At 53.7% G+C, this 12,610-nt stretch overlaps 1 protein-coding gene across 1 annotated transcript in view; it reads right to left on the reverse strand.

Moving 5' to 3' along the window:
• Positions 1 to 12,610, reverse strand: part of LOC122392845 (polypeptide N-acetylgalactosaminyltransferase 2-like) — a 49,634-nt gene that overhangs the window by 19,992 nt on the left and 17,032 nt on the right. Inside the window, exons 4-5 of the mRNA XM_043388166.1 lie at positions 5,044 to 5,142; positions 1,780 to 1,847 (exon numbers count right to left, since the gene is read on the reverse strand). Coding sequence (XP_043244101.1) covers positions 1,780 to 1,847; positions 5,044 to 5,142 — 167 coding nt within the window. The remainder of the gene's footprint in view (positions 1 to 1,779; positions 1,848 to 5,043; positions 5,143 to 12,610) is intronic.

Raw genomic sequence — 12,610 nt, forward strand, 5'->3', positions numbered from 1 at the left:
AATCGCTGATGGTAAGGTGCAAAACAGCCGATTTTTGTTCGATTTGACGTGGAATGCCCCATGCGTGGTGCCCTGCAATGCAGCACGTCTGCAGTGACTTTACCGTCCAGCATAAACGGACTACCAGACCAGACCACTGAGAAGATAAGGTCTGGGAATGCACAGCGTGGTCCACCACGCTGGTGTATGGCCAGGAGTTTTAGCGCGATAGTTTGTTGACAAGATGCCGCCCGGTGGTTAAAGTTATAGTACCCTGCTGGACACGTCCCTAGCTGGCTTTGGAACAATGAATAGGATGATAACAAAACATGTGCCGAAATTCTGCCCGTCACAAAGGAAATTTCAATGAGTTTTCTGTCTAAAAATGGAGCGCTCTTATTTCGTTCGGAGAATAATGCATAACATCTTAATCCGTGCTTAAGATCTTTGACACGCTTAATCCGACAAACAGGTTTTGTTCAGATCCTCGCCATTGTTAGATGCACGCGATTCGGGACTCTATAGTCCCTGCACGATACCACAAAACACAATAAGTACCGAAGATCGTCTGCAAATGCATAGAAATCCAGATCGCTTTGTTTTCAGGCACAACGCTGAGTGCATGAAGTACGACAATACTTCTTACCAAACACTCTGCGGTAACCAATCCTCGGCATACGTCTATCACACGCAATAGCCACCATTCATCGGCATCGCATGTGCCGCCGAAAGGCAGTTTGTCCTCGCACGGGCGCGTGACCTACCACGGCCGAGTGTGCCAATCAATCACTAGCAGACAGTGACTGGCTCGGCCACGTGTCACTCGTATCCCCCAGTGACCCGGCAGGTCAATGAGACAGCGCCCGGCGCACGGCGCATTAGGGCAGTGACCGGTGCTAACGCTAAATCAGGCAACGGTAGCCGCTCGGGCGTTTAAGCCGCCGCCCACCGGGCCAATTTGGGCACGAGCTGCGCCGGTCGGGCGGATCGATGTGTCGGTACTGCACCGGTCCCCTGCGGGCGGCCGGCACTGCACACGGGCACCTGTTGTACGAGTCCGTGGCCGTTATAGAGGCTAAATATGCACCGGTGCACCGCCGGTCACTGCTAACGCTGACAGGCTCATACCGTCCAGGGATTCAACTCATCGCTGAACTATTTCGGGTCTGATTGGTGCCATAAAACTTGTCACCGACAATTATGCATGGATTCAAGTTGGACAGATATTTTCAGCCCAAAGTGCACCATGAAAAGGTTGAAAAGACGATCAGCGAGCGGCTTTAAATTAAATATATGTAGCCCGGTAAATTGAATCCGCTTAATTTCCTGCCTTGAAATACGAGCTCGGACATTACGGTCAAATGAAGCAATGAAACCAATGCTGGTGGATTTCAGCAAAGCCACCTGAGACAGCCCAAAATGACTATTGAACGCACGACATCTTAGGCTCTCTTATAAGCCAATACCTTTTCTAAAATATTGGGTGTAAATTTCATTAGTTGAACTCACGCGCAGTAGCTAAGGACTAACAGTTTTAGGCCGTATGGCCATGAGGACATAAAACATTCTAACAAATAGCCAAAGTTTGATTGGGGTGATCGAGTAGGTCCGTGACTGTTAGCACGCCTCTGTTAATGTTTACGGTATTCACGGTCCTGTTAACGTTACTCACGGCTCTATTCACGAGCTTCACGGCACTATTCACGATGTCCACGGCCCTATTCACGATCTTCACAGCTCTGTTCACGGTACTGTTCACGACAATCACGGCCCTGTTCACGGTCATCACGATCAACTCACGGTTATCGCTGAAGTCGTCCACCAGGATGATCTCCTTGATCAGGTGTTCCGGGCTGCGGTTCAGCACGCTGCAACAATACAGTCAGCGTCAAAACAGTAAGCAACGGCACAGCAACATCGGCGGAGGGCACACATCAAAGCACATAGTGGTTCGACAGTAAAAAATATACAGTGTTTTGTTTTAGTCAAAATGAAATACGATTACTGTGCTTGTGCACAGAAGCATCTGTAACGTATCGTTTAATCGTTAATAACAACGTACATGATTGTCGGACAAGAGAAACTAACCACATACACAAGAAAAAACCGAAGCCAGTCTTGCAGGCGACATAGTCAATGCTGCTAGCCGCCTCCTAAGTCAGTTAAAACTAGGACGCGTTTACGGGAAATGTTGCTTTGCCTGTCTGGACTGAACAAATGCGCCCTCTGCATTATTCTACCTACCCATTGTGCTAACGGACAGCATAAAACTAACAAAAACGGATATATTATCCGTTAAAAACGGGATGGTGGAGCCGCATAACTGCAAACCAGAAATGCTGTTCGATTTCCTGAAGCCCCGTCGACCGGATGATGGCCGGAAAATTGGCCTACCATCGGCAGCGGTGAATCATGGAGAGCCGGGAGGACGTCTGCCGTGAGACGGTTGGCAACAGCGAGCGGCAGCTTAGTCGTGACGGCCGAGGAGACGTCATTGAGCAGGAGCTCTCAGGGAGTGGCAGACCGCACCCAGTCAGACGCCCCACTTCTGTCTCTTTTGCCTACTGTCTTTCCCACTTGTCTGCCTGTCTACTGGGGTACTCTTCAAACTCCATCCTGTTTGTGGTAAACACCGTTACAAGACTAGTCTGCCCGGAAACGGCAAAAAAAAAAAAAAAAACGCGGAAATAAGTTCAGGACCTGAGCACCAACTCGCCAGTTCAATCGTGAGACACTGGTGCCTTATTTGGCAAAGGCTATTGTCGGCATTCAAAACAACAAAAGATAAAGACACGATGGGCTTTCTTTCCTCTAGCCTCTGTCGATTCGCCCTGACGATATAACTCCACAGGCTTGGGTGCATACTCGAGATATCAGTCCATCAAAAATATATCCAATATAGGGCTTACTACAGAGGGGAGGTCCAAAACACACTTTGACGAAACGAACGATACAGCAGCTGATGCCGCCACCACCGCATGCTCAGTGTCTCCGGCTCATCTACCGCCGCCGCCTACGCTTTTCTCTTATAAAATCCCCGAACGCCTGAGAAAAACGATCAGTAACCACAGCGGCCTGGACAGGCTTAACCCTCGCCCGCACATGGGGGGGGGGGGTTGCCACCCTCCCCCCAGGTAGTCTTTCTGCTCTGCACTCAACATTTTTAGAGCTAGAAGGCTGGTTTTTCGTATAGCTGCTCCTCTATCCTTTCTTGATGTCCACTGAAAATTTCAAGTTTCTGTGATTTTTGGTTTCGGAGATACGACCTTGTTTTTCAGGTCACGTCATGACCCAAATGGCCAATTCTCAACATCTTGCGTTTGCCATGGGCCTTGTGAGCTTTTGACACCCTGATTTCGGCCTTTTTTGCCAGTCTTACCTCCCACCTATCATGGAACATGTTGTTCGACGATGTACAGGGGTCAAGGTCAGGGTCAAGGTCAACCTAGGTCATCTAAGATAATTGCGTTTTAGGCAAGCTGAATTTACTTTTTTGAAGTTTTTTTTACTGCATTTTCGGTAAAAGCTTCTCAGATCATGATTTCATGTAATATGGACCCAAAAACAATCGGTGCACACATCAGTATACACACAGACACACACAGACATACAAACACATATAATTGACCTTGACCTATCACCTAACTTGACCTGAAATGACCTCAGCAGCAAAAATCTGGTCGGGTAGTGTGACACAGAGGTTCTAGCTGGCTTGGCACCAGAAAACAGCATCGTCATCGGTATTTGATAAGCAGCGCACTTGATATCCAACGGTGACCCAAAACAGCAACATTTTTTAGTTTGACCTGACCTGGAAGGTCAATGACTGACCTGAGAAGGTAAAACTGGGTATCATTGGATTCGTCTCTTCCCAAAGAATCTTTTTGGTCTTTACCGCTAAGCTCTATCTCCAACAGGAACGAAATGGCGCGGGGGGTGGCAACCACCCCCCGTGCGTTCTAGGATGGGAAAATGGCATGTGCGGGCGAGGGTTAAGATCAGCTCAGAGCGGTCTGAACAGGCCCTAAGTTAGCCGGGAAGTTACCGAAGGCGGCTAACCCGGGTGACGTCTGGGCGGCCCGGCACGGAGCAGCACTCCCCATCGGGTAGGTACCGAGAACAGTGGGTGGAGGCGGGCAGAACCCGTCTCGTCGGGGATTTAAAAACTGGTTAGTATTCTGCACATACCAGAGCGGAGTTTGCACTTTAACAACACCGCGCTAACTTGTGGGATAACCGCCACCGACGCTGTGAAAAGGTACACCTGCTGGAAGTGTAGAGTCAAACACCCGCCCAAATAATCAGTTGGTCTAGAATTAGCGCTGAAGAGTTGCTCAGTATGAAATAGAACTACTGTACTATCCACTAAATAAATCGCGCAACACCGCTATAACCCAGCTTCTGTACCGCCGCGCCAGCCCAGTGGAGGACTGACTCCACCATCTGCCGCCTGCGACCGTCCGAGACGCACCTCATTTACATACGAACGCTACTTTCTCCGCGGCGTGCGGCCGCCCTTCCTGAGTACACCGGCAGTCGTCCCCGCCTACAGACGACGCCTCGGCCCCCGCGCCGCCCTCGGATAGTCCTGTTGAGCTGTGGGCCACTCACTAGCCACACATATCTCAGTTGGGACGGTCGGTCATGGGTCGCACGGTCCCACCCCAGACGGATGCGGAGGGATGAATGGACGCGCTCGGCCGTGGGCCTGATTCAGCACCGGGCGGCGCCCAGCGGATCACATTAGCCACAACATCGCCACGGGTGTGATCAGCCGCCGCGAGACGCAGTGTTTGTGTCAGCATTAGCGGTGTAGCATTTCCAAAAAGAGTTACCGACACAACAGCGACTTTGGAGACAAATATCTCGATGTTCGGGACGCCCACAAGGCATGAATCGCCGAGCATAATTTGAACTTTTTTAAAAGTAAAATAGCAAAAATAGTAACCGCTGCCGGAAGAGCTGTCTCCACTAAGCCTGTCTTGGATCTCAGACGGTCTCCGGTATACCTACACCGTTACCTCTGACAGTGACCCCAGTGACCTACCGGTGACCCCGCCTCACCTGACGACAGTCCTGAGCAGCGTGGAGCGCGCCTCGTTGTGGAAAGTGATGATGACACTGGTGGCCGGCAGATCCTGCCGCCATATCCGCTGCTGACATCTGAAGGGACATAACGGGTCAGGTTAGATCAAAAAGAGCACACAGTAGGGTCTTAGACGTGGTCATAATACACATCAGTTTACATTCTTAGTATGCAAGTCACAAGTTCACGGAATAGTGTGGCTAGGTGAACTTGGATGAGCCCTAGTTCAGGAAGACCAGGATTTACCAAACTGGACAAAGGAGAGCCCATCCTAGAGATAATCGCTGGGGCTGATCAGGATTCAGGATGCCGGGATTTTAGACATGTGCCAGACTAGCTAAGCTGTGTTGTGAAGTGGATCGGCTGGATCTAGATTCTCATGCAACCTATGTATCGTAACAGAAGCCCGTTTTTTAATAGAAGATACGCATGTGATTCGGCGCTTTCGCCAGCAAGGCGTAATAACACTCGCAAAGAAATATTAATTTATTGCTCATCAATGATGAGAAGTGGATGAATCCAGCTATAGAACACGTAGAACACGTGGAGCACAGTTGCAAAAATCACCAATCAGTATGAATGCAATGAAATAAGGCTCAAGGTCTGAACAGTTCGAAGTAGAAACAATGAAATCTGAATCATTGTAACGACACCGTGCGATGAGCAGCCGGCGATAAAAATGGAACAATAGTGATCAATCATGTCACGCCAGCACCGGACAACGGTGGAACCATTGCATACATGTGTTGCACAGGCACGTGGCACCCAGCTGTTCCGACCGGTCGACCCAGTCCCGGCACCACGCCCTCAGCAGCGGTGACGCAACCCCTCCCCCGAGCCACCCATCACCCTTCAGAGAGCGGCCGTGAAGGCCGTGCAGCCCATCGCGCCGGTCGGCCGCCGGCCCCAGGGCAGAACCCGGCGGCATAGACGTGCCTCTGTACCTCCCCTGCTGAGAGCCTCGCCCCTTCCCTCTCCACTGACTGGGAGACTCAACTGGGACACGCCCCGGCCCAAGGTCACTGGAACGACGACAACACGTGACGTCATCAGCATCCCGAGTAGTCTTCCCAGAACTGCAGAGAGAGGTGTATTGATTCGGTTGGAAGCCGACATTGAGGTTTGTCAAACACCGTGATCAGCAGTCAGCACCGTCAGCACACCTTATCATCACTATCCTTGCAGCGTAAGTCCTTGTATTGCACTTTGACCCGAAATAAATGTATTTATGTTGAGCCCCCGGGCATAACCGTAGCTGCCCAGTGGGACTGCTGATTGTTGAGGCCGGGACGGTGCAGGCGACTGGGCCGGGTGGGAGGGGGAATGACGAAGAAATGGGAGCTTACCGGTTATCCAGTGCCCAGGACATCGGACCCAGCCGCAGATCGGCAATCGAAGGAGGATCACAGGGGTGATAGGCAATTAAGGTAGAAACTACATTGGACGGAGAGCAATGATCCCCAAGTCTCCCAGAATATCCTGGCAGCTTTGAGGACATCAATGACCCTTTCATTCCCTTGTGCAAATCAGGCCTTCCATATGCAGAGTGTCTGTAGGACTGAATTCATGGCCACCTCCTATGTGACCGCCTCTGCCCTGCATACAAGACACATGACGTCATTATTACGTCACGCCGCACCCAATGACCAGGGCCAGAGTGCAGCCACCACCGTCCCCCACGGCTCTCGAAGCCGAGATCAAGTCATCGTTCTCCGTAGCTGTGGCGGCTGACCGCATCGAGCCGGACCCGTCTACAGCCTCCGGTGTGGAGTGTGGACAATGGAGAGAGCCATGGAGTCTGACCTAGAGAAGGGGAGAGGCTCTGGTGCTTGTGCACCGAACCGACCCTCCCCCTATGGACCCCCTCGGTCGACCCTGGACCTTGTGGCGGCTCGGCGACCGCCGTCTCGCGACACTGCACCAGAGCAGGGGCGTCCTTGACAGCTCCGCCGGCGGCCCGTCCCGTCCCTCTCCCTCCCTTCCCCGATCCCTCCCCGTCAGCTAGCGACCCCTCTCTCGTCCCACCCCTCCCAGATGACCGCCTGGAGGTCACACTACGGTCCGGTCAGCAGTGGCCGATCCACGGCCCGGGACCAACTGACCAGACGGGAGCGTCTTGATCAATCAGCACGCTAGGGACCGCCCGGGGTAGATCGGGCCCGGCCCGAGTCAGTGTGGTCCGGTGAAGCGTTGTCCGCCCGGGGTAGATCGGGCCCGGCCCGAGTCAGTGTGGTCCAGAGAAGCGTTGTGTCATTCCGGGAACGCCACGCCCGCGGGCACAGCGCTGACCGTCGCGTCGGAGGCAGACCCTCCCTGACCGGCCAGACAACCCTGCACCGGTCCACCTTGAGTGGTGCTCCACTTTCCCCGGAGGAGCGCCCCTCCCGCGGCGGCGACCGGGCGGCCGCGGCGGTACCCTCTGCCTGCCGCCCCCGGGCGCGTACCGATCCAGGCCGCGCAATGTCGGCTCAACGGCGCCGCCTCGCAGGTTACCTAACGGGCGGGGTGGTTATTTTCCCGTTCACGCGCCGCCACAGCGGTCGTGGCGCGTCTGCCCCGGACACACCGGTTCTTTTTCCTGCTCTGATAGCGCCGAGCACCGGGCCGGTATGCACATGGTGCGCGCACGGCGCTACTCGGGAGCTCACGAGGCGCACAGCTAGTATTTCAGGTGCGCGCGTGGAACTTGTGCAAGTCGCTGATAAGATGAGCAAGCACAGGAGCTGGCAGCGTGCCAGCGCGCGACCGGGTCACGAAACGCCACAGCGTTCCCAGTTCGCACGGCATTTACACCGGAATGCACAGCGCAATCCACGCTCACTTTCGTGGCTGCCCAAGGGCGGCCTGGCATCCACGGTGAGAAGACTCGGCCTCCGGACACGAGCTGTGTCCGGACACGCGCGGACAGTGTCCACAGACGGTCAAAGGAGGGCCGTCTATGACTGACGCCATTAGACAAGGTCACGGACGCTAACTTTCACCGGTACGCCGATACCGTCTATACACGCTCAGGGGAAGCGGCGCGGTGCTGAATACTGAGTCAGGCGTGCGGAGAGGCTTTCGTCCAATATAGAAAAGAAGCATACATATAAAAACAAGCAAACAGAAAAGAAGCAAACATATAAAAAACCTAAACATAACCACCATGAAGGGAACGGAGACCGCTTTTAATCAATAATTCACAAAATGCCTGCAGACGTTATGTTGAAATGAAACGTACTGAGAGGGTTCAATCCCCGTTTCCCTTGATGGCGGAGCTCGCGGATTCCCTGTGAAGCTTACAGCTCATATTGCGCCGTAAAAGAACAATGCTTGGATTATTCATAAATTGGAATTGTCACTTTGTCATCTTCAAACATTTTAAGAACTGGCTGTCACCCCACAAACCAAAGACGCAGCTTGGAGGTGTAGTGGTCGGATTAGTATTGGACTCAATTACAAAAAGGACCTAACTGCAAGGCCTGAGTTTTACATGCTTTAGCTCAAACTATTTATGGCAGTCGCAACAAGATCTTGTTTATTGAGGAGACATTTGGGCTTCAGATTGTGGCCACGGGACTAAAATAAAATAAAACCGTCGGTAGTTGAGTTTGTAGTCACTACGGCTCACTCATGCTGAGCCCTGTTTTCAGTCCGGCCCGAGAGCAGCCGTGACCAGCGCACCCAACCGTATCGCCTCCTCCACCGCACGCAGAAGTAAAAACGTGTGAGACCGAGCACTCGTCTGCCTCAGTTGGAGAAGCGTGACGGTCAGTGGCCGCGGACATCACTAATGGCCAGACAGCCGGGAGTGAGACACCCAGAGACAAATACGGAAATAGACAGACGTCAACAACCAGTGCAGTGGCGGCACTACATAGTCATGATTTGTGTCTTATAGATATAGACAGGCAGCGATGGAATCAGACCGAACAGGCTCGCGAACCGAAGACTCGGCACATAACCGATGGGGTTAGGCAGTATGCAGACTGCGTGTCTTGTCAGCCTTTCAGACCATCTTGGGTGAAGGCGCGGCGGGCGGCCCATCTCCTAGACCACGTGAGCTGGACATCTGCGCCCTGGGAGATACCTCGGGACTACCACCATCTCGTCATCCCATCTGCCGGCAGCTGATGCCTAGTGCCCACAGACGGGCGGATACAGCCGATAAGCGCAGAGCCGGGGCTGGGCCGACCGGCGCGGCGCGTACCATATGTCTCAGCTCCCAGCGGGCGACCACACGGCGTAGCGACGTTACCCACAGGGGCGGCGGGTCCGCCTCCCGTGTCACCGGCGCGACGACTGTTAGATTGGTGGATAAACGTGTATCAGCAGCGTTCCCGACCGCGACAGACGCGAGATACCACCACTGCACCGCCGCGCCGCCGCTATCGATGACGTTATTCAAGGCACGCCCGGCAGCGATACATCGCCACATGAAAATCGAGAGCCACAATGGACACAACGGCTACCGGAAATGATCTGGAAATCGGAATGGCTGTCGAGCATGAATGAGCTCCGCCCGAAATGGCGCCGCTGGATTTGTGGCGTTTCGACTGACGCGGCTTCGTGTCACCCGAAGAATAGTGGGAGTTCATTGGGCATTGGAGCGGACCTAATAGCGGTGGCTGCGGTCCCCAGCGGCTGTGGTATGGAGCGGCAGCTGCGGTCAGGAGCGGCTGTGGTCCACAGCGCGGTCCAGAATGACCGTGGACCAGGGCGGTCGTGGTCCAGTGTGATCGAGGTCTGGAGAACTGATGCGGAGCGCTGGTACGGAGAACTGGTCCAGAACGGACTGTGGCCCAGGCGGCTATGGTCCACAGCACTGGTCCGATCGCCCACGCGTCGCCGCCGGGCCACTCTACCGCAGCCGGCCGACCCGATATACCCGTGTCGACCGCGGCAGGAGCCAATAACCGAGCCGCAAATTATGGCGGAGCGCCGCCGGTGGACGGCGACGGCTCCCAGTTGGCTCTACTCGTCCGAGGAAACTGTTCTCTTCGGGAGTACCGGCGCCGGCCTGGGGCCGTCGCCGAAAAACGGCGCCGTGCGAGGGTCGCAGATGTGATATAAAGTATGGGTCGCACTGCGATAGGACGAATGATAGATAAAACATGAATCTCTAACATAGATTCCAACGTAATTGATTGGCTGGCGACAGTCTGTCGTCTGACGCGTCTGGCACGAGACGGCAATCAGCTTGTCAACAAGACGACAGTCTGACAGGTCTGATATGACAGTCTGACAGACTCCGATCGTTGGCCTGGCCTGGGGGACAGCTCAATCCGACACGGACTGAGATACGTGTAAGACAGGTTTATGTGAGGTTGAAAGTCAGATATGTCAGCGATAGTGGAATCAGAGAAAGTGCATTGGTATAACATGACAATCAGTTAATGTGACGTGAGTTTGTCGCAAAGGCTTCGTCGATTCAGTTCCAAAATTGGTGAACGTTATATACTCCTCTTTTTGCAGAAGAAATGTCGCTTTGTCTCAAGAATATCAGCAAGAAAAAGCGTACCTATACGTGTATACCTCTACCTGAAGGTTGGTATCAAGTCAAGCTAAAAGTTGGTATATAGACAAGTTTACCGCACTTGGTGAGATTCACGGGCGTAGGAACGTCATGAAAAGTGGGTGGGCCACCCTGTCAAGGGGCCTCCTTTTCCAGGGGGCCTCCTATTTTCAGGGGCCTCCAACTTTTGCCTCGTCCTGCTGGCTGCTTTCAAGTATGACCTCCAAATCTAGCTTCTGAGATCGGGCAGATGTACCCAGGGGCGTAACTGCTTTTAAGCGAACAGTGCGGAAAGTCCGCACCTTTTTTTAAAACTTATTCCCCCTCCGATTTTTTTTAGAATCTATTTGCCGCAAACGGCGCATGACCCATGAAAACCCTTACACAAATGTCTTCCTCGTTTCCCAGGTGCTCCCATTAGCTTCATAGGCGCCCTCTTTGGCATATAAGCGCCCTATGTATAGCCATCAGAGACATCCCTATTCCCTATATGTCCCACAGTCGCCCCGGGCGGTGTTTCACGGGCTGCTGCTACCACGCTGCTATCAAATTGCGCGAGCTGACGTCACACTTGTGGTAGTGTTGGAGCAATGGGCCTGTTGATGTCTCCATGGAAACCCAATTTGACAAGTCGTAAAATCGGCGTGCTGCTATCACCGGTGAAACAGGGCCCCGTTGTCGCATACAATGTGCGCTTATCATAGGCGTCTATCTTTTATGGACACTTGAAGGCGCCTCTCTTTGCCATGCCGGCGCCCCTGTTTCTTATGAATGCACCCCCATGGCATTGATCAATTGCAGTGCAGACCTCTATTGCATGTGGACGCCCGTATATGTAGGCCTCAGAGGCGCCCCTCTTTCGCATTGAGGCGCCCCTATGGGCTTCATAGGCGCCCCGCTATTGCACGTAGGTGCCCTACTGTCTCAGAACCGCTCCCCTTTGGCATGCAGACGCCCATCTTTCGTACGGAGGAGCCGCTGTGGTTCTTAGAGACGGTATGGAGCTCCCAGACGCAGATGGGGCTCTCAGAGTCGACAGTGTGGGACCTTGAGTCGCTGATGGGTGCCCGCCAGATGTGGACCCTCGGAGACGCCGGTATGGGGCCCTCAGAGATGCCGGTATGTGGCCCTGAGAGACACCGGTGTGGAGCCCTCAGATGCTTCAGTGTGAAGCCCTTACAATTGCTGGTGTGGAGCTATGAATGCGCTGGCTTAAATCCCTCGGAGGCCGGTACATGGACATTACGGCTCAGTGAGAGCTTGTGTGGTGCCTTCAGTGGCCTTGTGGAGCCGTTAGACATCAACATGGTGCTCTCAGGAGCCGGTGAGTCCTCAGAGTCACCGGTGCGGGGCCTTCAGAGCTCCGAGATACTGGTGTGGGGCCCTCAGAGGTGTCGGTGTGGGTCCTTCAGATGTACCTATGTATATGTAGAGCCTTGAGATGCACAGGTGTGGTGGCCCACAGAGGCGCCGGTGTGGGGCCCCCAGAGCCACCGATATAGGGCCCTAAGAGACACTAGTATGACCCTCAAAGGCGCCGCTGTGTGGCGCTCATAAACACTGGTGTGGAGCCATCACAGGCGGGTGGAGCCGTTAGCGGCCGGAAAGGGCCCTTAGATGCCTACAAGGAGCCTTCAGAAGCCGGCGTGGCACCCTTATGGGGATAAGCGTGTCTACTTAGGAGCCCTTGAGGTGCTCTCATGAGCTCTGTGGGGCCCTACCGAGCCGAAATATGGCCACGGCCAGTTGTCGCCGCATGGCTCTTCGGACTATCATTCTCAGGGGCCTCATCTGCCTAGTTTGAATAGAAGGGCCTCTCAGACCATCAGTCTCATGGGCCTCCTCTGGCTAGTATAAATGGAAGGGCCTGTTAGACCATCAATCCTAGGGGTCTCCTCTGGTTAGTATACTCGTAAATAGAAGAGCCTCTCAGACCATTAATCTCAGGGGGCTCCTGTGGACAGTATAAATAAAAGGGCCTCTCAGACCATCAGTCTCGGGGGCCTCCCTAGAAAAGTGTAAATGTGGATAGAGGGCCCGCTCAGATTCAT

This window comes from Amphibalanus amphitrite, unplaced genomic scaffold, assembly GCF_019059575.1.
Source record: "Amphibalanus amphitrite isolate SeventyFive unplaced genomic scaffold, NRLGWU_Aamphi_draft 000503F_arrow, whole genome shotgun sequence".
NCBI classification, from domain to species: Eukaryota; Metazoa; Arthropoda; class Thecostraca; order Balanomorpha; family Balanidae; genus Amphibalanus; species Amphibalanus amphitrite.